This window comes from Microcaecilia unicolor, chromosome 6 (genome assembly GCF_901765095.1).
Source record: "Microcaecilia unicolor chromosome 6, aMicUni1.1, whole genome shotgun sequence".
Lineage (NCBI taxonomy): Eukaryota > Metazoa > Chordata > Amphibia > Gymnophiona > Siphonopidae > Microcaecilia > Microcaecilia unicolor.
In genome coordinates, this window is record NC_044036.1 from 4431785 (window position 1) to 4452328 (window position 20544).

The 20544-nt window shown below is 45.7% G+C and overlaps 1 protein-coding gene across 1 annotated transcript in view; it reads left to right on the forward strand.

The window, feature by feature from the left end:
* CDC20 (cell division cycle 20) overlaps positions 1–20544 on the forward strand; it is a 251137-nt gene that overhangs the window by 27578 nt on the left and 203015 nt on the right. The window contains 3 exon segments of the mRNA XM_030207534.1: positions 18250–18405; positions 18751–18776; positions 18778–18838. Coding sequence (XP_030063394.1) covers positions 18250–18405; positions 18751–18776; positions 18778–18838 — 243 coding nt within the window.

Genomic DNA, 20544 nt, shown 5'->3' on the forward strand with positions numbered 1-20544 from the left:
CACGCACTTTGTTCCCCAAGTGCTTTGTGCAACCCAGCTACCAAGAGGCATTCCCCAGGCACTGAGCTGAAGAATTCCCGAATACGCCGCCCGTGACCCCCACTCAATTTTCCAGGCTCCAATGAATGAACATAATGTGCCAGCTGATAGTATGCAAATTGGTGACTCGGGTCAATACCAACCCCTAGGGCACCTAATCCCAACAGCTGCCCCCTCATCCCCAGGACATGCTCCACTCTAGTGATCCCCAACTCCACCCATCTGCGAAACACTATGTTCTCTGACCCAGGTTTAAATAAGGGATTTCCCTGCAAAGGCAAAAGGTCTGAGATGTCTGCCGCTAGCCCCTAGCTCTTATTTAACTCACCCCGAATCTCTCTCAGGGGACTCAACAAGACACTGTTATTGACCCATGTTGGTAATATGTTTCAATCATTTTTATTAAGTGAACATAATCAGCTGTAACATTTCACATTACATAAGCAAGTTCCATAACAGCAATTGGCATATCTTCACATTTTGTATTTTTATTGATATTAGTATTTCCCCCCCTAAACTACCCCCCCTCCCCTCCCTGTTCCCTACCCCCCTTCCCTCCCCAATGCCCCCCCCCCTTTTTCCCTTATATATCCAATAACAAGCAGAGGTTACAGGAGCAGCAGCAACGGGGATTATAGGTTCAATATCTGGCTCCGGACCATTGGGGTCAAGGTTTCACAAAAGGGTGCCCATCTGCATTCAAATTGTTGTCTTCTTATCCGTGGCTGGTTCCGCATTGCCAGATGTTCTGTACGTAAAAGTATAAGCATTTGAGTTCGCCAATATTGCAGTGATGGTGGTTTGTTCCCCAGCCACTCCTGCAGGATTGCTTTTTTCGCTACTACTGTAGCTCTTTTTACAAAGTCTGTGAATCCCTTCGGCGTTGGCTTGCTTAGCCTTGGGTGTCCAAAAAGCAACTTTGGATCATATGTCCATCTTCGGGACCAGAGTTCTGTCACTTGTTGTAGTATACTTTTCCAAAACCAAACCACTCTTGGGCATATCCAAAACATGTGAGCCAATGTAGCCCCTTCTTGATGGCATTTCCCACATGCTCCATCCGGTGATGCTCCCATATGGAAAGCTCTTCTAGGCGCCACATATATCCTTAGTGCAAATTTATATTGTATTTCCCAGTGCTCTGCCAGTTTTGTGGTCTGCCAGAGCGACCGCACATGGTCCTTAAACATAGTCTCACTTATCTGGCTTCCCAGATCTTGGCTCCATTTTGCCGCGTAGCCCCTGTAATCCAATTCTGGCATTGTATCTCGGATGTGACGATGATGGTAGGCCATGGGCACTTTCAATTGCGCCCCCAGCGACATAGCAGCAGCCAGTTCTTCCCTCACGTCCTCGGTGAGGTCTTTACAAGTCAGACTGGACACATAGTGCCTCAGCTGGTAATGATGGAAATAGTCCGCTGAATTTATTTTGTACTGAGCTCTCAGTTCTGGAAACGTTCTGATACGCCCTTCGTCTGTGAGCACATGATATAGGTATTCTATCCCCTTTTCCTTCCATCTGTTGAATACAGTATAACTTGTCCCAGGCTCGAACCCCGGGTTGCCACAAATCGAAAGGTAGGGGGTAGTTTTAGACGAAAAGCCATGCATGCGGCAGATCCATTTCCACACCGCTTTCATCGTAGGCAAAATATGTGACTTCTGTAGGACTGCTGGGGGATGTTGCTTGCTACCATGCAGAAATCCTGTAAAGTTGTCTGGGCCAAACAAGCCTAATTCCATAGTGGTAGCAGAGTATTCACTTGTCTTTCGAAACCAGTCATTTAGGTGCCTGATTCCACAGGCTACCGTTAAGTATCGCAAACTCAGGAGGCCCAGGCCCCCGTATTCTCTTGGGATCTGCAGAATCCGCAGAGCAATTTTTGCTTTCTTTCCTTTCCAAAGGAATTTCTGCAATATTTTGTTTATTTGCCGTTCCACTTTCCTTGGAAGATAAAATGGGAGCGTTTGGAACACATATAACCATCTGGGTACAATCATCATGTTGTATAGCGCTATTCTGCCAAGCAAAGAGAGCGGGAGGGATTGCCACAGCTTCAACTTGTCCGTCATATCCTCCAATAGCCTGTTCACATTTTGGGAACACACTTGAGCCAGGTTCTGGGGGATTTGGACTCCTAAGTACTTGATTGCCTCTTCAGCTTCTTCCACTCCCAGTTCCTCTAACCCTGTGCCTCCCACCCCAGGAGAGATGGTGAGCCAATGTGATTTGTGTGCATTTATTTTAAACCCTGAAAGAGCACTGTATTGTTATATCCGTGCCCAGAGCTGCCTCAATGAATTCTGGGGGTCCCTCATCACCACCAACAAATCATCCGCAAATACCAAAGTCTGCACTACCTCTCCACCCACCTCTAGCCCCTTTATCTGCTCATCCGTCTTCAACGTGCGGAGCAGTGGCTCAATAGACAGCAAGAACAATAAGGGTGAGAGGGGGCACCCCTGACGAGTACCCCGTTCTATGACTATAGGGTCTGTTCGCACTCCATTAATTAATACAGAGGCCGTCGGCTTAGTGTATAATGTCTGTACGGCCTGAAGGTACCAGCCATGCATGCCCATATACTTTAACACCCCAAATAAAAATTCCCATCCTATTTTATCAAATGCCTTTTCGGCGTCGACACTGAGGAGGACTGCAGGTACATGATTTACTTGGCTGTAGCTCATTGCCATCAGTAATTTACGCACATTAGTAGAAGAATGTCTGCCCTTCACGAAGCCCACTTGTTCAGGCCCAATTATATCTGGTAAGTATTGAGCCAACCTGGTGGCCAAGATTTTTGGTAATATTTTTATATCTACATTCAATAATGAAATTGGTCGGTAGGTCTCCGGTTTGTCCCTTTCTTTACCTGGTTTGGGTAATAATGATATTAATACCATATTATTGTGAATGGGAAACCTTCCTGTCTCCACTGCGTCCTCTAGATAGTCATGCAGTGCCAATAACGCTTTCTGGGGTATCATATTGTAAAATTCTCCCGTGAATCCATCGGGGCCCGGGGCAGAGTGATGTGGCAATGACTTTATGGTGGCTTGGAGCTCTTTACCAGTGATTGGGCCATTCAGTGTCTGTAATGCTAGTGCAGAGAGTTTTGGCAACTTGGAGGCTTCTAAATAACTCATGAGGGATTCTTTATCTATGTCTTTATATTTTTGATATATTTGGCTGAAATGTGCTTGGAATATATTTGCTATTTTTTCGCTTTTCGTATGTATTTTACCTTTCTCATCCCTTATGGCTGATAGCACTCTATTTCCTCCCCATGTTTTCACCACTCGGGCAAGCAGGGTCCCAGTTTTATTGCCAAACCTGTGCAGCCTGTATTTGTAATATATGGCCCCCTTAAGTGCCCTTTCTTGCAGTAGGGAATTAAGTGCCACTTGTGCTGCTTGCAGTTGTTCCCTATGCTCTTTATTTGGTGTTTGGGTGTACTTGCATTTGGCCCTCCTCGCCTTTGCCTCTAACCTCACTATAGCTGCGGTTAGTTTTCTTTTCCGCGCACAGGCAAATGCTATTATATCTCCTCTCAGCACCGCTTTTGCAGTCGGCCAGTACAACTCTGGATTTTGTTCATGTTGCTTATTATGACTGGCAAACTCCTCCCACTTTTTGTTCACATATGCTTTAAAATTTGCATCAGTCGCCAAATAAGTTGGGAATCTCCACCCCGCTTGCCCCTGGTAAAACTTTCCCGCCTCTAAATCGAGCCATACCATGGCATGATCTGTTATTTCTTCAGGCCCTATTTCAGCTGCATAAACTTTTTGAAATAGTTTTTGCCCGACTAGAATATAGTCTATTCGAGATTGGGTGCCATGTGCTCTCGAGACATGTGTAAAGTCTTTTTCACCAGAATGCAGGACACGCCAAACATCCACTGTATTTGTTGCTATCATGAGGCGGGATAGCGCTCTAGCTTTAGGGCCCCCCCTATGAGCTTTCCGTGGGTGTGAGCAGTCTAACTGGGGGTCTGCTACCATATTCAAATCTCCCAGTATCAACCGTTGGAGTCCCGAATATTGATTACAGTGCTGGATTAATTCATGGTAGAATTTTTGGTTATATGTGTTGGGGCCATATACTGCCGCAACTAACATATCCAGGCCCTGGAGCCACATGCGCACCAACACGTAACGGCCCTGAGGATCTTGTACCAGCAGTTTCGTTTTGGCTGCCAGGCCTTTGCGCACTAAAATAGCTACTCCCCCATATCTCCCTTCTGAAGAAGCTGCATACACCTCTCCCACCCAGTCTCTAGCTAACTTTTGGTGCTCTTCCGCTGTTAGTCGTGTCTCTTGCAGACAAGCTACGTCCGCCTTATGTCTTTTAAGTGCGTTTAAAATTTTTTTCCTTTTAATTGGTGATGAGAAACCCCCAACGTTCCATGTTATGAATCTCGTTGTGTTAGGTTGGGTCATAATGTTGTAAGGTTACTCTCCTTCCATGTTCAAATTTAACAGTATGGGGTCTAGGCGCCCAGCTCCACCCAGTCCCCCCACTCTTCCTTCTGCCTCTACTCCTTCCCCTCCACTCATGTACTCTCTGCAGTGTTATGTCCTTCTCCCATCCTCCCCTCTCACTTCCCCTCCCATCCCTCCCCACTCTTCCCCATCCCCCACCTAAACCCTTGCATTTATCCATCTCCGAACAAGATAGATACTGAGATCACATACAATTTGCCAGGGACCCCCGCGCCCTACAAATAACATTCTAAATTCAACATACCTTCAACCCAACATGTCTATAAACCAATCTTTACATATAATAACTTTGTCATTGTAGCGACACTCACAAGTTACCTTCTACACTCACTGTGCATGTCCCGATTCAGCCTTTTGCCTGAGCATCCGGCAAACTTTGTAAAATTTTTGCCATGCCAGCCTTTGCAGTCTCTGCACAATCATAAAGTTGCCAGTGTCCATTCTGCATTATTTTTAGTGTGGCCGGGTATAACAACATGCACCTGATGTTTTTCTCATACAGCTGACGGCATAGTGGTGTAAACTGCCTCCGTTTCTCCTGCACAGCAAACGAGTAATCTTGGAAAATGCGAACTTGGTGTTCTTCATATTGTAAGGTGTCCTTCTTTACTCTGTAGCCACGTAATATTTCCACTTTATGGACATAGTTATGTAGTTTAATAAGCACTGCTCTTGGTGCTCTGCGGCCATCTTGCTTCTTGCCCACTCGGTGTGCCCTTTCCAGACATAGCGGCCCCGCACTGTCGGATAAGGCAAACTCTTTCTTCAGCCAAGCTTCCAACAGAGTAGGAAGCACCGCATCTCCGATCGATTCTGGTATTCCAATAAGCCTTAAATTCGACCTCCGGGAGCGATTTTCAAGATCGTCCACCTTTTCTGATAACATCCTCACTGTGCTGGTCAGCTTGCTTCTTTCTTCCGCAGCTGAAGGCCCTGCATCTTCCAGAGAAGAGACCCTCCGCTCTAGGTCTCCTGTCCGGTTTCCCATTGCAGCCAAAAGTGTCTCAAATGAAGCAAGCTGCTCTGTCAGTTTTCTCACCTGAGGCTCCAAAACCTTCGACATTGCTAATGTTAGCTGCTGCAGCTGCTCTGGGGAGAAGAACTGCCCTTCTTGTTGTTTTTTTACCTCCATATTTCCGGTTTGCTTTGCTTTCTTTTTCTCTCCTTGATTTCCTTTCCCTACCATACTGCTCGGGGAGGCTGCCAAGTATCTGTCCATTGAGTTGCAAATTTACAGCAATAAAATGCTGATTAGGTGTTAAAGGCAATTACTTTAATGATGTTAAGGAGCGAGGGTCCCGGAGAGCAAAGGAAACAGGTCTTGCTCCCTCAAGGCATCACATGATCCATCCCCCCATGTTGGTAATATATTCTTTGGGCTATGCAACAGGAAATATAGGTAGTATGGGCTAAAAAAAATCCTCTTCTAGCTTACAAGGAGTAAGCTTGTCTATCTAAGAGCCAATCGCCCAGGTGGCATAGTAAGCTGGCTTGATTATAACGGCGAAGATCAGGAAGTCCCATCCCCCCCGTCTCGCCAGGATCCCATCAACAATTTCAGGGGAAGCTTAAGCTTCGAGCCCCGCCATAAGAATTTTTGTACATACCTAGAGATCTAATTTAGGTCACTACTCTTCAATTTCAGCGGAAGCACCTGAAACAGAGCCACCTTGGGAATTCCACCATCCGGTACAGATGAATCCGCCCGTGCAAATTAAGTGGCAGTACTTCCCATTTGTCTAAGCGCCCCTTCAGGGCTTCTACCATATTGTCAATATTAAAGGATACAAATCGGATATTCTCATGGGTATCCTCACCCCCAAATATTAAGAGCCTCTGAGGCCCATTTTAATGGAAATGCACCTCCCCATTTCTGCCTCCCTCCTGGATTAGTTGCCTTCACCAAGGACTTAGAATAGTTGATTTTAAAGCCGGCGAAATCTCCATATTCCTGAAAGAGCTCTAGCAACGCTGCCAGCGAGTTTTTGGGTTGGGTGATATGAACTAATATCGGTTTGCAAAAGCAGAAACCTTAAACGTTGAAGATCCCCAGGTAACTCCCTCCACCTCTGGGTGCTCCTGAATTTCCCTAATCAGAGGGTCCATCATGATAACAAATAACAAGGGCGACAGGGGGCAGCCCTGTCTGGTGCCCCTTCTAATGGGGAATAGGGTAGACTGTTCCCCATTGATCCACAAGTATGCCTGTGGGTTTGCATATAGTGCGCCGATCACATCTCGAAATCTCCCCTCTATCCCCATCTGTTTTAAGACCGCAAACATGAACCCCCCAGACCACTCTGTCGAAGGCCTTCTCTGCGTCGAAACTAACGACCAGAGAATGCCTTCTCTGCACCTCCACTGACTCCAGGGAGGCCAACAAAGCTCTAACATTACTTGCGACTGTTCTGCCTTTAACGAATCCAACCTGAGGAGGCGCTATCAAAGTCGGCAGTAGCCTTGCCAGTCGATTCGCTAATATCTTTGCATAAAGTTTCATATCGCAATTCAGTAGAGATATGGGTCTATAGGACTCTACCGCATCCTCCTCTTTCCCCGGCTTCAATAGCACTGTGATCTTTGCTACATTAAGGGAGTCCGGCATTACTCCAGTAGTTGCCATAACATTGAATAAATTAAGCAATGAGGGCGTAACCTGCTCCTGTAGCAGTTTGTAATAGGCCATGCTAAAATCCGTCGGGCCTTGGTGCCTTATGTATGTTACTTTGCTACCAATAGTTCACCTTCCACTATAGGGCTATTTAGCGCCTCCCGCTGTGCCTCTGATATTCTTGGCAGTTTTTGGTTAGTCAAATACATTTCACTATCCTCCAGTATGTCCTTAGGCTCCTCATACAATGTCTGGTAGTTCTCCCTAAATCTCTCTATAATACTTCCTGTCTCCCGAAGGAGCTGTCCTCTGCTGTCCCTCACCTGCAGGATCCTTGTTGGGCCCCTTTTCCCGTGCGCCATCCTACTTAACAACGTTCCCGCTTTATTCCCACATAGAAACATTGGTGTTTTGAAATACATTTGTGATTTCTGTGCCCGTTGATGCAGCAGCTCGTTCAGTTCTCTCTGAGCTTTCAAAAGGGTCTGTTTTTGTACCTCCGTAGCTACCTCCTCCAATCTCTGCCTCAGTATCCGCACCTCTTTTTCTAAACGAAGGATTTCTTTGTCTCTCATTTTCCGTGCTCTTGCTCTATAGGCAATCGCCTCCCCCGCATTATGCCTTAGCTGTCTCCCAGTACAAGCCTGCCTGATATCTATGTTCCCAATTGTGTTCAAACTCTTGCCATTTTTCACATATTAAAGGGCTTGAATTGTGGGTCTCTATAGAGTTCAAATAGGAATCTCCACCCTCTTTGCCTACTCCTATCCCCCGACATTTGCAAATGTATCCATATCATCACGTGGTCAGAAATCTCACAGGGCCTATCTCAGCTATTGGCACACAAGAAAAAAGTTCCCGTGATATAAAGAATAATCAATACGCGACTGCATTAGGTGGGCCCGAGAGGTGTACGTATAATCCCGCTGCATTGGATGTACCACCTCCATACATCTATCATGTTAATGTCGAGCAGAGAAAGGCACGCCCCTCAACGAACTCCTCTGCTGCAGTTCCTAAGTACCACTTTTGTCAATCTGTGGGTCATAGACCATATTAAAGTCCCCCACTAAAACAACCCTTCCCCCCCTGATAAGGGCTTAATAATTCTATTAATGTTTTGTAGAATTTCTGGTCATAACCTTGGGTGCATAGATATTACAAAAGATATGTGTCTGCGCCCCTCTCTGCTTCTACCAACACTATCCTACCATCTCGCCTTTTTTACTACCTTTATCCGTAATTGAGGCTCCTACGAATAGCATCAGTACCTACCTCCTTTTTTCCCACTGCAGGCGAGCCCACTGCCCGCTTTCTACCCACCCTCTCTGAAACTTCCCGTGCTCAGCGCTATCAGGTGTGTCTCTTGTAAGAACACGATGTCCGCTTTTTGCATTGCATTGCCTGCAAGACCTTTGTGCACTTGATGGGCGAGGAGATCTCCCCCCCCCCCCCCCCCCCACATTCCAGGAAATTATTTTAAGTGTGCCCAGCCCCCTGTCTGAGAATAAAAGCTAAAGGATGATTGTTCTGAGAGGCAAGGGAATGCTCCCCAGCCCCTGGGCGCCCCCCTTGGATCTCTCCTTCCACCAGTTGTAGCATTTATGTCCACCACCCGGGATCCACATTTGAGATACAAAAAAAAAAACCCCACCCAACCCACTCCTCATACATCAGAAATTGTTCTCACTAGAGAACTAGTCACGGTTCCACCCCGCTCTTGCCCTCCCCAGCACCTGTTCAGACCAGTTAAACAATAGCCCCTGTACAAACATTAATTCGCTCCATACTAAAACTGAACAGCAATAACAGTTTAATCACTAGTTCCTACTGTTGCCTCTATAAATTAAACCCTAGGGTTTTCACCCTTTTTACCTTCCCATTAGACCAGCAAGCTGTAAAGATCCTTAGGTCCCTTTCATTAGCTGCATGCTTGGAACAGTTATATCGTCCATTCTTTAATTCTGTCATGTCGCCTGTACGAACCACCTTCTTCAGGCTGTCCATCTCTACTTCTGGACCGACCCACATTTAGGGACTCTGCTGGCTACTGGAATCTGCCCGTTCAGTCTCCCTCGCGGGTCCATTCCCATCCGACTGACGAACTTCATGGTCTCCTCATGCGATTGAAAGAAATGCTGGTTACCTTCGTGCTGAATTTTTAATTTGGCTGGGTACATCAGTGTGAACCGTGGTTTCAGCTCGTAGAGACGCTGGCAAACCTCCGCAAACTGTCGCCGCTGGGCAGCTACAGTGGCTGAGAAGTCTTGAAAACAGAAGATGGTACAGTTTTCATAATTGACTTTCCTTTCAGGTACCATTCTCGTAGAATTTCCTGTTGATGCGCATAATTTAATATTTTACAGATGACTACTCTTGGCCTGTCCTTGTCCTGTCTGGTCCGACCCACGCCTATGTGCGCGCTCTATTTTCAACGCGTTTTCTAGCCGCTGCAGGTTGAACATTTTGGGAATCCACCCTTCCAAAAAGTCCCGTAACTCCACTTCTCGCAGCACCTCCGGGAGACCAACCATACAGAGATTGTTCCATCTGGACCGGGTTTCAAGGTCCTCCACTTTTTGTTCTAGTAAGTGCAACTTTTTCTCCGTCTTTTGCTGGGTTTCAGTTTGTTGGCATTGATCTTCAACATCTGATAACCGCTGCTGAAATCCTGTCAGGTCCGCTCGTAAACCTTCAAGTTTCCCTTCCATTTGTTCGATCTGATCTGATATCTTCTGCAATTTCTTATCCACCGATCCTTCCAGCAGCGTTGAAACCTCCGCTGCTATTTCTGCTGCCCAGGCTGAACTCACCGATTTGCCCGCGGGAGAAGCCCTCCGCCATCTTGCTCTCGCCCATGCGGCTCCTCGCGCCGTCTTTCCGATTAGATTTGGTCGTCATTCCGATCGTTCCTGTCGATGCCTCTTACAGCTTGTTACTAGGGCACTTCCACCTCTGCTACCGGCTTTTGTGGGCTTTCTGCTCGATTTTTGTGTGCAGGGGGCCAGATGTTAACGGCGGGGGCCTCGGAGCTCGAGGATATGGTGCCCTTCCCTTAGCCTAGCATCACGTGACCTCCCGGGCAACCGTCTTAAATAGGGTATCTTCAATAAAATATTTTGGATAATATACTGATCTGCTTGTTCATTTTCCACCAGCGATATCAGATAGGCAGGCTGAAACCTTGGTCTGGATGCTGGTGAGATTACAGGGGTAGAGAGGTAAATTTGGGAGTCATCAGCATAGAGATGGTATTGAAAGCCATGAGATGATATCAGAGAGCCAAGGGAAGAAGTGTAGATGGAGAACAGGAGAGGACCGAGAACAGAATCCTGAGGTACACCGATTGGTAGAGAGAAAGAAGTGGAAGAGGATCCACCAGAGTGTACACTAAAGGTGCGAAGCGAGAGGTAGGAGGAGAACTAGGAAAGAACAGATACCAATGAACCCCCCTTCCCCCTCCCTCACCCCGATCTGAACACTACTTATATAAAAATACTCTTAAAGATAAGTTTTGAGTGCCTTTCTAAAAGGCAAATAATAAGGTATTTGCCAAATTGATAAAACCACATTTAACAGAATGTTCTCTTATAAATCACACCTTTTGGACTATGAAATTGCAATAACAGAGCTAGTTTTCTAATTGAATTAAATTTACCAAATACATCAGTGAAAAACCATAAAGAATAAGAGAGAGGTCATAAAGCACAATTAAAAATAATTAGTGCCTTTATCACAAGCCAATGAAGCTTCATTAACGAAGAAAAGCAGATTCATATCTTGAAGAGCTAAAGATCAGACGTGCAGCCATATTTGTAATGTTTGTAATTTCAAGGCGGTTATGTGTGCTGTCCATCAAAGTGACAGCAGTGGCATACATCAATGGGCAGGGAGATGTGAAGTGCTCCTCTAGTTTGACATCAAATCTCTTCTGTCAGGCGCAGATCCACCTCACTCTCGGTGGTCCACATAGGGGGGAGCACTGAACGTTCAGGTAGATTTCCATAGCTGGACCCTGCTAGATCTGGGAGAGTTGGACGCTCTCCAGGGACGCCTTTCATCGGATCTCCAACACATGGGGGTTTGCGGTGTTGGGAGAGTAGATGGCATGGGATGGGCATACTGGATAGGCCATATGGCCTTATCTGCCTTCATTTTTCTATGAAGAATGCCAAGGCTCTCAGATTCTTCAGCAGCGGAAGTAGTTCGATGCTGAGGCCATAGATGCCTGCTAGTGGTTATTGAGGAAGGGCAGACTGGATGGGCCATCTGGCCCTTATATGCTGTCATGATTCTGTGTTTCTATGTTTATTCAATCTTGGCTGTCTGATGCACTCTTTGTCTTCCCTCCGGGCTGATGATAGACAGGGTGCTCAGGTGGAGCTCTCACTATCAGGTTTGGTAATTCTGGTGGTGCCAGATTTGGTCCTGGAGACTGGTATGTGGACATAATCAGGCTACAGATGACAGCCCCATTTGGCTGCCATTCCAGAAGGGTCTTCTGTCTTAAGGTTCAGTGGTAATGGAGGATCCCTCCGCCTTTGATCTTTACAGTCTTGCTCTTGAGATGTTGAGATTAAGGAGGAAAGGTTATCCAGAGGAGGCGATTGCTATGGTGCTGCAGGCCAGGAAGCAGTCGACTTCCACAGCTTATATGAGAGTTTGGTAGACCTTTGAGTCTTGGTATTCTTCTAGGAGCATTTTGCTGTCTAAGACCTCTTTAGCTCACATTCTATCCTTTTTGCAGGATGACCTTAAAAAGGCTTATCTTTAATTTCACTGAAGGATCAGGTGGTGATGCTAGCGCTAGCCTATTTTTGTGGCTGCATTCAAAAGACCTCTGGCCGTGCATCTGGACGTTGTCCACTTTCTTAGGGCTGTTAATCACTTACAGCCTCCCAGACTGCCAGTTTGTCCATCTTGGAATATTAACCTCATCCTCTGGATCTTGAGAGCCCCCTTCCCATTTGAACCTCTGGATCATCTCACCCTGAAAACTTTTTTTTCTGATGGCCATAACCTTAGCCAGATGGGTATCAGTGTTACAGGCTCTGTTGCTCTTCCGCTTTACTGAAGCAAGGGTCACAATCAGAACGGTTTCTTCCTTTCTGCTGATAGTTTCTGTTTTCCATTTGAATTGGCTAATTTCTGTTCCCTCTTTTTTCGCAGAGAGGATACCTGGGAGAGTTTCATTCCCTCAGGCGTCTGGATTTATAGAATTATTATCAAACTAGTAAAAAAGGCCCGTTTCTGCCTGAAATGAAACGGGCGCTAGCAAGGGTTCCCCCCTCCCTCCGTTGCTGTCTCCCTCTCTCTCCTCCGAGTCCCATGCCCTCCTTTCCTCCCCTCCGAGTTCCAGGCCACCATCCCTCTCCTCTCCCACTTCCCTGTAACTCACCACTTTGTCCATAAGTGTCCTGGTGTTCTGCAGGGCCCTGCGGTCATCCGCCGCCTACTTGTGGTGCTCCAGTGCCAAATGGCAGACGGAGATCCAGATTCACCATTGCAGAGTTTGTGTATGATGTTGTGTGTTGGGGGTGTGTCTGTGTGAGTGAGAGACAGAGAGACTTTGTTTTTCCATGGTATAGTTTGTGTATTAAGGGGGATGGGGGGAGTGTGTGGGTGTGAGTGAGAGAGATGCTGTTTCTCCGTGGAAGACTGTGTGTATGATGGGGGGGGGGCAGTGTGTGGTTGTGAGTAAGAGATGCTGATTCTCCATAGTAGAGCTTGTGTATTTTATTGGGGGGGGGGGGTTGTGATGTGTGAGGGAGTGGCGTGGTGCTTGGAGGGAGGTCTGCGTAGATGGGTTGAAGTTGTGAAAGTGAGGAATCGTTCATGTCATGTTTGTGTTGTCTGTCATTTGTTGTTGTGTTTTTGTTGTTGTGCTAGAGAGTGTGTGTGTGAATGTTTGTGGGGGGGGGTGTGGTTGGTGAAATGTGAGGGGGTTTTGAAGGGGGGGGTCTGTGTTCCTGTGGTGATGGGTTGAAAGTGAGGGATTCCTTAGGTCATGTTTTTGGTGTGTGTGTGGTTTTTTTTTGTTGTGCTACACAGTGTGTGTTTGTGTGTGAATGTTTGGGGGTGGGTGGCGGTTTGGGAACTGTGAGGGAGTGGCTGTGGGCTTGGAGGGGGGTCAGGGACTTGGAGGGGTGTGAAGGCGCTGCAACAGAGGTAACAGCTGATCATTTCCGTTCGGCCCTCCCTCCTTCCCTCCGTGTCCCACAGGGAAGGAAGGAGGGAGGGCCGAACGGAAACGAACAGCTGTTGCGTGCTGCAGGGCCTTGACACGGAGGTCAGTGGCGTTGTGAGGAGTCGGCTGGCGTTCCGGTGGCAGGTGGAGAGGGGTGAGTAGAGGGGGGAAGCGGCGTTGATGACGACGGCGATTGTGGCGGGGCCATTCGTCGAGGGGTGGTTGGAGTGTAGCTGGGCTTTTGGAATCGTGGTAAACAGTGTATGTTTCTAATGATCTTTGGTTACTCCGTGGTTTTGTATAATGTGGTTTCATTTCTATTTTTTCTAATGTTGGAGGTTGGCAGCCAGTCTCCAGCGGTTCCTAGCAGGCTGGGTCGCTGTTTGATGCTGGCTGGGTCGCGGGGAATGCTTGCAGGTGGCGTGCAGCTATCCTGGCCGCCCACGTCCCAGATGGCGAGGGGCACTTTGTTCTCCTCTCCCCTGACTCCACAAGTGAAGACCCAATTTAGTGTTTTTCGGCACATTATCCACTGCTGGAATATTCTTCTCTCTTTCCAGCGTTGTTTGTCTGCTCTCCAACCCGTGCTGCACAGTCAATGAGGCGTTCTACTGCTGAATGCTCCTCCCTTCTTGTCATGTTTTTTCTTCTGTTAGGTCCGTTCTATGTCGCGTACCGTTGCCTGGTAACGTTTGAGCTTTGTTCGTGTGCACTGCTCCTCCCTTCTTGTTCTGTAGTTTCTTCTGGTAGGTCTGTGTTATTTCGCGTTGCGTTGCATGGTAACGTTTCAGCTTTGTTCCATTGTTCCACCCTCGTCGTCATCACGTTTGACGCGAGGGCGGGGCAGGGAGACATTGTCAGTGGGATGGCTTCACCACCATGAACTAACGAACCCTTTCTCGTAGTGGAGTGACTTCACAACCTTTGTCTTCAGAACGTTGAGGGTGCGTTTTATTATAGTAGATACCTGGAGGCCACTAATGAGTTCAGATGATCTGACCATTTATTTTTGTTAACATTTGTACCCTGCGCTTTCCCACTCATGGCAGGCTCAATGCAGCGGGCAATGGAGGGTTAAGTGACTTGCCCAGTGTCACAAGGAGCTGCCTGTGCCGGGAATCGAACTCAGTTCCTCAGTTCCCCAGGACCAAAGTCCACCACCCTAACCACTAGGCCACTCCTCCACTCTTTTTGTTTTTGTTTTTTTGCTGGCTGCAGGAAGGGCAACCAGGGTTCTAAGGCTGCCATTGTGAAATGGCTTAAGGAAGCTAGCTCCTGAGCATACGTTTTTGCGTGGAACTCTCCACTGTTTGTTTATTTATTTCATTTATAACCCGCCTTTTGCCTGTTGAATGTGAAAGCGCATTACGTGAGAGCGCATTCTTCCTTTTGTGGAGTCTCAGTCTATTTCTGTCTATGAAAGTTGTAGATCTACAACGTGGTCCTCTGTACACACTTTGTTTTTTCTTCTAGGAGGAAATATTTTTTCACTCAACAAATAGTTAAGCTCTGGAACTTTTTGCCAGAGGATGTGGTAATAGCGGTTAGCGTATCTGGGTTTAAAAATGGTTTAGACAAGTTCCTGGAGGAAAAGTCCATAGTCTGCTATTGAGTTGGGAAGCAACTTCTTGCCCTGGGGTTTGTAGCATGGAATATTGTCACGATTTGGGCTTCTGCCAGGTACTTGTGACCTGGCTTGGTCACTGTTGGAAACAGGATACTGGTCTAGATGGACCATTGGTCTGACCCCAGTGTACAGATTGGACGTTTTGGCTCGGGGTGTTGGAGGGGGGGAATTTGGCCTTTTGGGGGCCTATATCTTATAAGTACATAAGTAATGCCACACTGGGAAAAGACCAAGGGTCCATCGAGGCCAGCATCCTGTCCATGACCAATTGTTTGTGTTCTGATTCTATTTCAGGTTCAAGTTCAGTCTTCAGTTCCTGTTCACGAGGACTTCGTGTTCAAGTTCTTCCAATTGAGTTTTCTTCGAGTTGAGACGATTTTGTGTTATAGTGAGCTGCTGCTTCCTCTCCCCCTGTTTCGGCGTTGGCTGGATTGATAACTAAATTATGCCGGTGCTCCCTCCCGCTTCGTGCGGCTGTAGGGTAGCTTTGTATCCCTCCTGCTTCGGCGGTGTTAGGGTAAGCCAGCTCCTCCCGCGGTTGCGGTAGCAGGATAAGCCAGTTCCCCCCGCGTCAGCGGGTGTGGTTTCCTGCCCACCGCCCCGGCGGTGGTGCGCTGGAATATTTCTCCTCCCCCGCTTCGCCGGTGGTGAGCTGGGCAGAGTGTCCCTTTGTGGGTGTAATTTTCTAAGTGCTGAGTCCTGCGGATGGAGCTTTGATATCGACAAACTGGTGAATTTCCGGCAGCACATGACCACATATAAGGAGGCAAAAGATTGCTCTCTATCTCCACCTGCTGGTAGATGGACACAACCCAGGCCAAGGACACCTGGCAAGCTTCCCAAACGTACAAACATTCTGTACATGTTATTCCTGGAATTGTGGATTTTTCCCAAGTCCATTTTAGTTAGCGGTTTATGGACTTGTCCTTTAGGAAACCGTCTAACCCCTTTTTAAACTCTGCCCAAGCTAACCGCCTTCACGTTCTCCGGCAACGAATTCCAGAGTTTAATTACGTGTTGGGTGAAGAAACATTTTTCTCCGATTTGTTTTTAAATTTACTACACTGTAGTTTCATCGCATGCCCCCTAGTCCTAGTATTTTTGGAAAGCGTGAACAGACGCTTCACCATCCACCTGTTCCACTCCACTCATTATTTATATACCTCTATCATGTCTCCCCTCAGCCGTCTCTTCTCCAAGCTGAAAAGCCCTAGCCTCCTTAGTCTTTCTTCATAGGGAAGTCGTCCCATCCCCGCTATCATTTTAGTCGCCCCTTCGCTGCACCTTTCCAATTCTGCTATATCTTTCTACAGGGATTTCCGTGTTGCACCCCTACTTGAGGACTGCTTTGTTACATCCTGCGGGATGACATGGAAGAAATAATTAGTTCTTAAATCCTGATATTCTTTCCATTAGTTCCGACAGATCAATCCAGAGCCCTCCCTGGGATTCTGTTATTTTTAATCTGTTTTTGATTCTAGTGAGTTTTTTATTTTTTTTTGCTTGCTGATGGAATTTACAAAAAAATCACTATGGATGAGGAGCGATTTTTTCATTCCTGCAAGGCCTGACCCTAGTGTGAAGTTAGTTTGCACTGTCTGTTTCCTTTGTTCTTGCCCTTTTCTAACAAATCATCCTTTCTCAGAGGCAGGAGATTTCTCTGTTCTTTCTGTCTATACTGCTTTATGAATACTGAAACTGAAGCTGCTGCTCAGTATCTTTATATGGCAGGGTTGGGCGTTCTGTACCTTCTGGTAGATTGGCATAACCAGCAAGTCTCTGGATTTATCTGTTGGGACTAATGGAAAGAAAATTATTGGGTAAGAACTAATTTTTCCTTTAGATACTGATATTGATTGTATCAACATTAAGGATCTTAAATATTGCACTGGGTAACACACTCACTCTTCATACACACACATCCTCAGTAGTACTTTGTTTTTACAGACGATTCGCTAAAAACCGATTCGCTCCATTTGTTAATTACTGTAGTTCACCAAAGTGCTCTTTGGATCTTAGTGCATATGCTGATCAGCATCTTGGATTACTGTAGCACTTTCTACCAAGGACTTAAGCTCTCAGGTACTCTGTGCCTTCAAAATGTTCAGAATACTGCAATCAAACTTATCACTGGGGCTAGGAAGTATGATCATGTGACATCCTTGCTCAAGCAAGAGCACTTATATTACGTATAAAATTTTGCTGTTGGCCTACACACTGGTTATTCATTTCTTTTATCGTGTCTTGATACCTTACTTCTCTGTTAGAACATTAAGATCAAATCAACAACAGTTGCTTGTGGTTCTCAACCACACAAGAGCTAGGAGGTGGGCTACCAAAAGCTTGACACAGACAGCAAGCCAATGCTTTCTTAACAATTATATGTGCCCGCAGCTGGAGCGCTCATTCCTTAGTTTGCTGATGGGTCATGATGTTAGGGACCTTGGATGTTTGCTCTAGCGCTGCTGCAGTTTGTTTAGACTCTCACCCCCGAGGATGACTAACGAATTACAGACTGTGTCGAGTGAGAACTGTGGATATCTTCTTTTTGATGTGGCAACTAGTTTATGGTTTTGGGATTGAAAATCTCTCCTGGAGACTAGATTTATAAAGAGAGATCTTGTATTGGGAACTCTTATCAGCATTCATGCTGTGAACTATTTGTTTGGACGTTCAACAGACTTGTCCTATCTTCGGAATATCTTATGAGGAGCATGACTTCAGAATGGCTGGTGGCCTCATCTGATTGACTGCTGATTTGCACTTTCATCCACTAAGGACTGCTATTTTGCAATGAGCCAACATATACTACAGGTTAGAAATACGCCTCTCATAGTGATTAGTGTAGATAGGTGAGTTGTCTATTTATGTTTTCAGGATAGATTTTGCCTTTATATTTAAAATAAAAATATATATAATTTTTGGCAACTTGAATAAATATTGGAATGTGTTTGTTCTTGATTTGTAGCCTTTACTCATATTTTGTACTTTAAAGCTTTCATTGATTTATCCTATAATTTGATTAACATGTAAAAACGGAATATACTGTTATCAGAGTGGCAAGTTTTTGTTTTATTTTGAAATATCTTAACCTTATTATTTACAAGAATCTATTGAATGCAGTAATCTGCCATGAAGAGTTTTCCCTACCAAGTATTCCTTGTTCTTGTTTTAGTCTCATTTTTCACAACGTCTTGGCGACAGGGTTTGAGTTAATAGGTAGGGTTGGTCATAGTTTTGTTTCTGGCCCTACTTTGAAAATGTTTTGTTGCAGGTAAATCTGGAAGTAAAGTTCAGGGCACACCATCTTTGGCGGGAGGTGATCGTTATATCCCAAATCGTAGTGTAATGCAGATGGACGTGGCCAACTTCCTGCTGAGCAAAGAGAATGAGATGACAGAGGACACGCCTACCAAAAAGGTACAAATCTGTGACAAAGCATGTGTTTATAGGTGGGCAGATAGTCCCCTCTCCCCAGAAGTTTGAGCGTTGCTGAATATAGCCTAACACCTCGTGTTTCCTAGTGCAATGGAGGATGGAAGTATGGCCCAAAGAAATGGGAGTGATGAGGTGTGTCAGTGGGTACTCAGGGTACTTTTGCGTTGGAGATTCAAAAGTCAGTGACAGGGTGAGTGCACTAGAATTGCCCAGTATGACATTGGGTGGTCTTTGGGTATCCCTATGTGTGATTCATGCTCATTCGTAATTTTGAAGGTAGAGAACTGCACTGTAGGAAAAAGAATGATCTTGTCGTTTTGTGTCTTAGGAGCACCAGAAGCCTGGGCCTTGAATCTGAATGGTTTTTGATGTGGAGGAAGCAAAGATTCTCCGGTTGAGTGGAAAACCTCAGAATGCCCCAGAAGGTGAGTATTTCCAGTGCTGTCTTTATTTGTGGTAAGGGGAGGGTGGATAGTGGTTAGCAGGAGACCTGGGATTCACTGGCATGCTACACACTGTAGACTTGTTACTTGCAGTCCCTATATACTTATGATTACTGCCTTTTCATCTATCCTGTCGGGCTACTGTACACGGGGAATCCTCATTGGCAGGGGTGGCACCTTGGTCCTTGAGAGCCACAAAAGGATGGTCTTTTAGCCTGGATTTGAATAGGGCCACAAAGAACATGATTGTACCTAGTCAGGAAGACTCTTCAGGCATACAACACGGCAAGATAGAAGGAACAGAGTTTGGAGCGGGACAGTGGCTATTTATTTATTCCAGACTTTCTATACTGTTTGACCTGACAGGCAGGACTAAGCAGTTTACAAAACTAAAATGATATAAAGAAAAGCAACTACATCGCTTCGTGAACTGATGGGCGAGGGAGCAATTAAGACTTTTACAGAACTAAAGTCAGAATATGAACTTTCTGAAACAGACAGATTTGCTTATCTTCAGGTTAAGCATTATCTAGATACAGAAAACTGGGCACAGGCTAATACAATGGAAAGGGAAGGATTTGAGAATTTATGGGGGGCAATGGTTTGTGGTGGGAAGGGGATTTCTAGATTATATGCACATCTGAGAGGCCAGGAAATGGAAAAATTGCCATATATGCGGGCATGGGATCGGGATTTAAAGATGGAGCTAAGTATCACTGAGTGGAAAAGAGTGTGCATGGAAGTTAAAAAGACTTCGGTCTGTGTGTTAATTAAAGAGAATGCTTACAAAATTCTAAGCAGATGGTATTATACTCCAGATAGATTGAAAATCATGTTCCCGGAGGCTTCAGATCGATGCTGGCGATGCGAACAATCTAGAGGCACGTATTATCATACCTGGTGGGAATGCGAGCCTCTGCAGAACTTTTGGGGAGAAGTGACAAATCTACTCTCCAAGACCCTGGGGATATTATTTCAATGTGATCCTAATTGGTGTTTACTGGGCTGGGAAAATAGGAAAGGGAAGAAATGGCAATGTAGAATTATAAGGATAGGACTGGCAGTGGCGGAAAACACTATTTGCGGTAAATTGGAAAAAGAAACAGGTCCAACCGTACAGGCTTGGATATTAAAACTTAAAGCATTAGCCTCATTAGAACAATTGACGGACCGCCGCAAGGGAAAACTTAATATGGGGCAGAGGAATGGATACATCTGAATGACATTTTAACACACAACGTATAACTGAGGATTGTGAAAGCCAGTGAAAGTGAGAGAGGGTAGGGTTGAGGGGGGGGGGGGATGGGTGGGTGGGTAGGTTGGGGGGGAGTTAGGGGATTCTAAATGATAATCTATGTCAAGTGAAAGTACTATATTCAGTGTTGATGACTATGTTATTTGGGTAAAAGATTGGAGATTGATATTTTGTAATGTTGATGTTTGGACATATTTATCAATAAAAATTATAAATTAAAAAAAATAAAATAAAGAAAAGAACTACAATAAAAGATAGGAAAGAACCACAACACACGCAATCATACAACTTAAAGAAGATAAAAAGGAGATCTCCAGGTAAATTGGTACCGGACAAGTGCTACAGTAGGCCTGTTCAGAGAACCAAGTTTTTAACAAAGATTAAAATTTTCTCAAGGAAAGTTAACAGTGCAAAAACAGCAGCATTGTGTTCC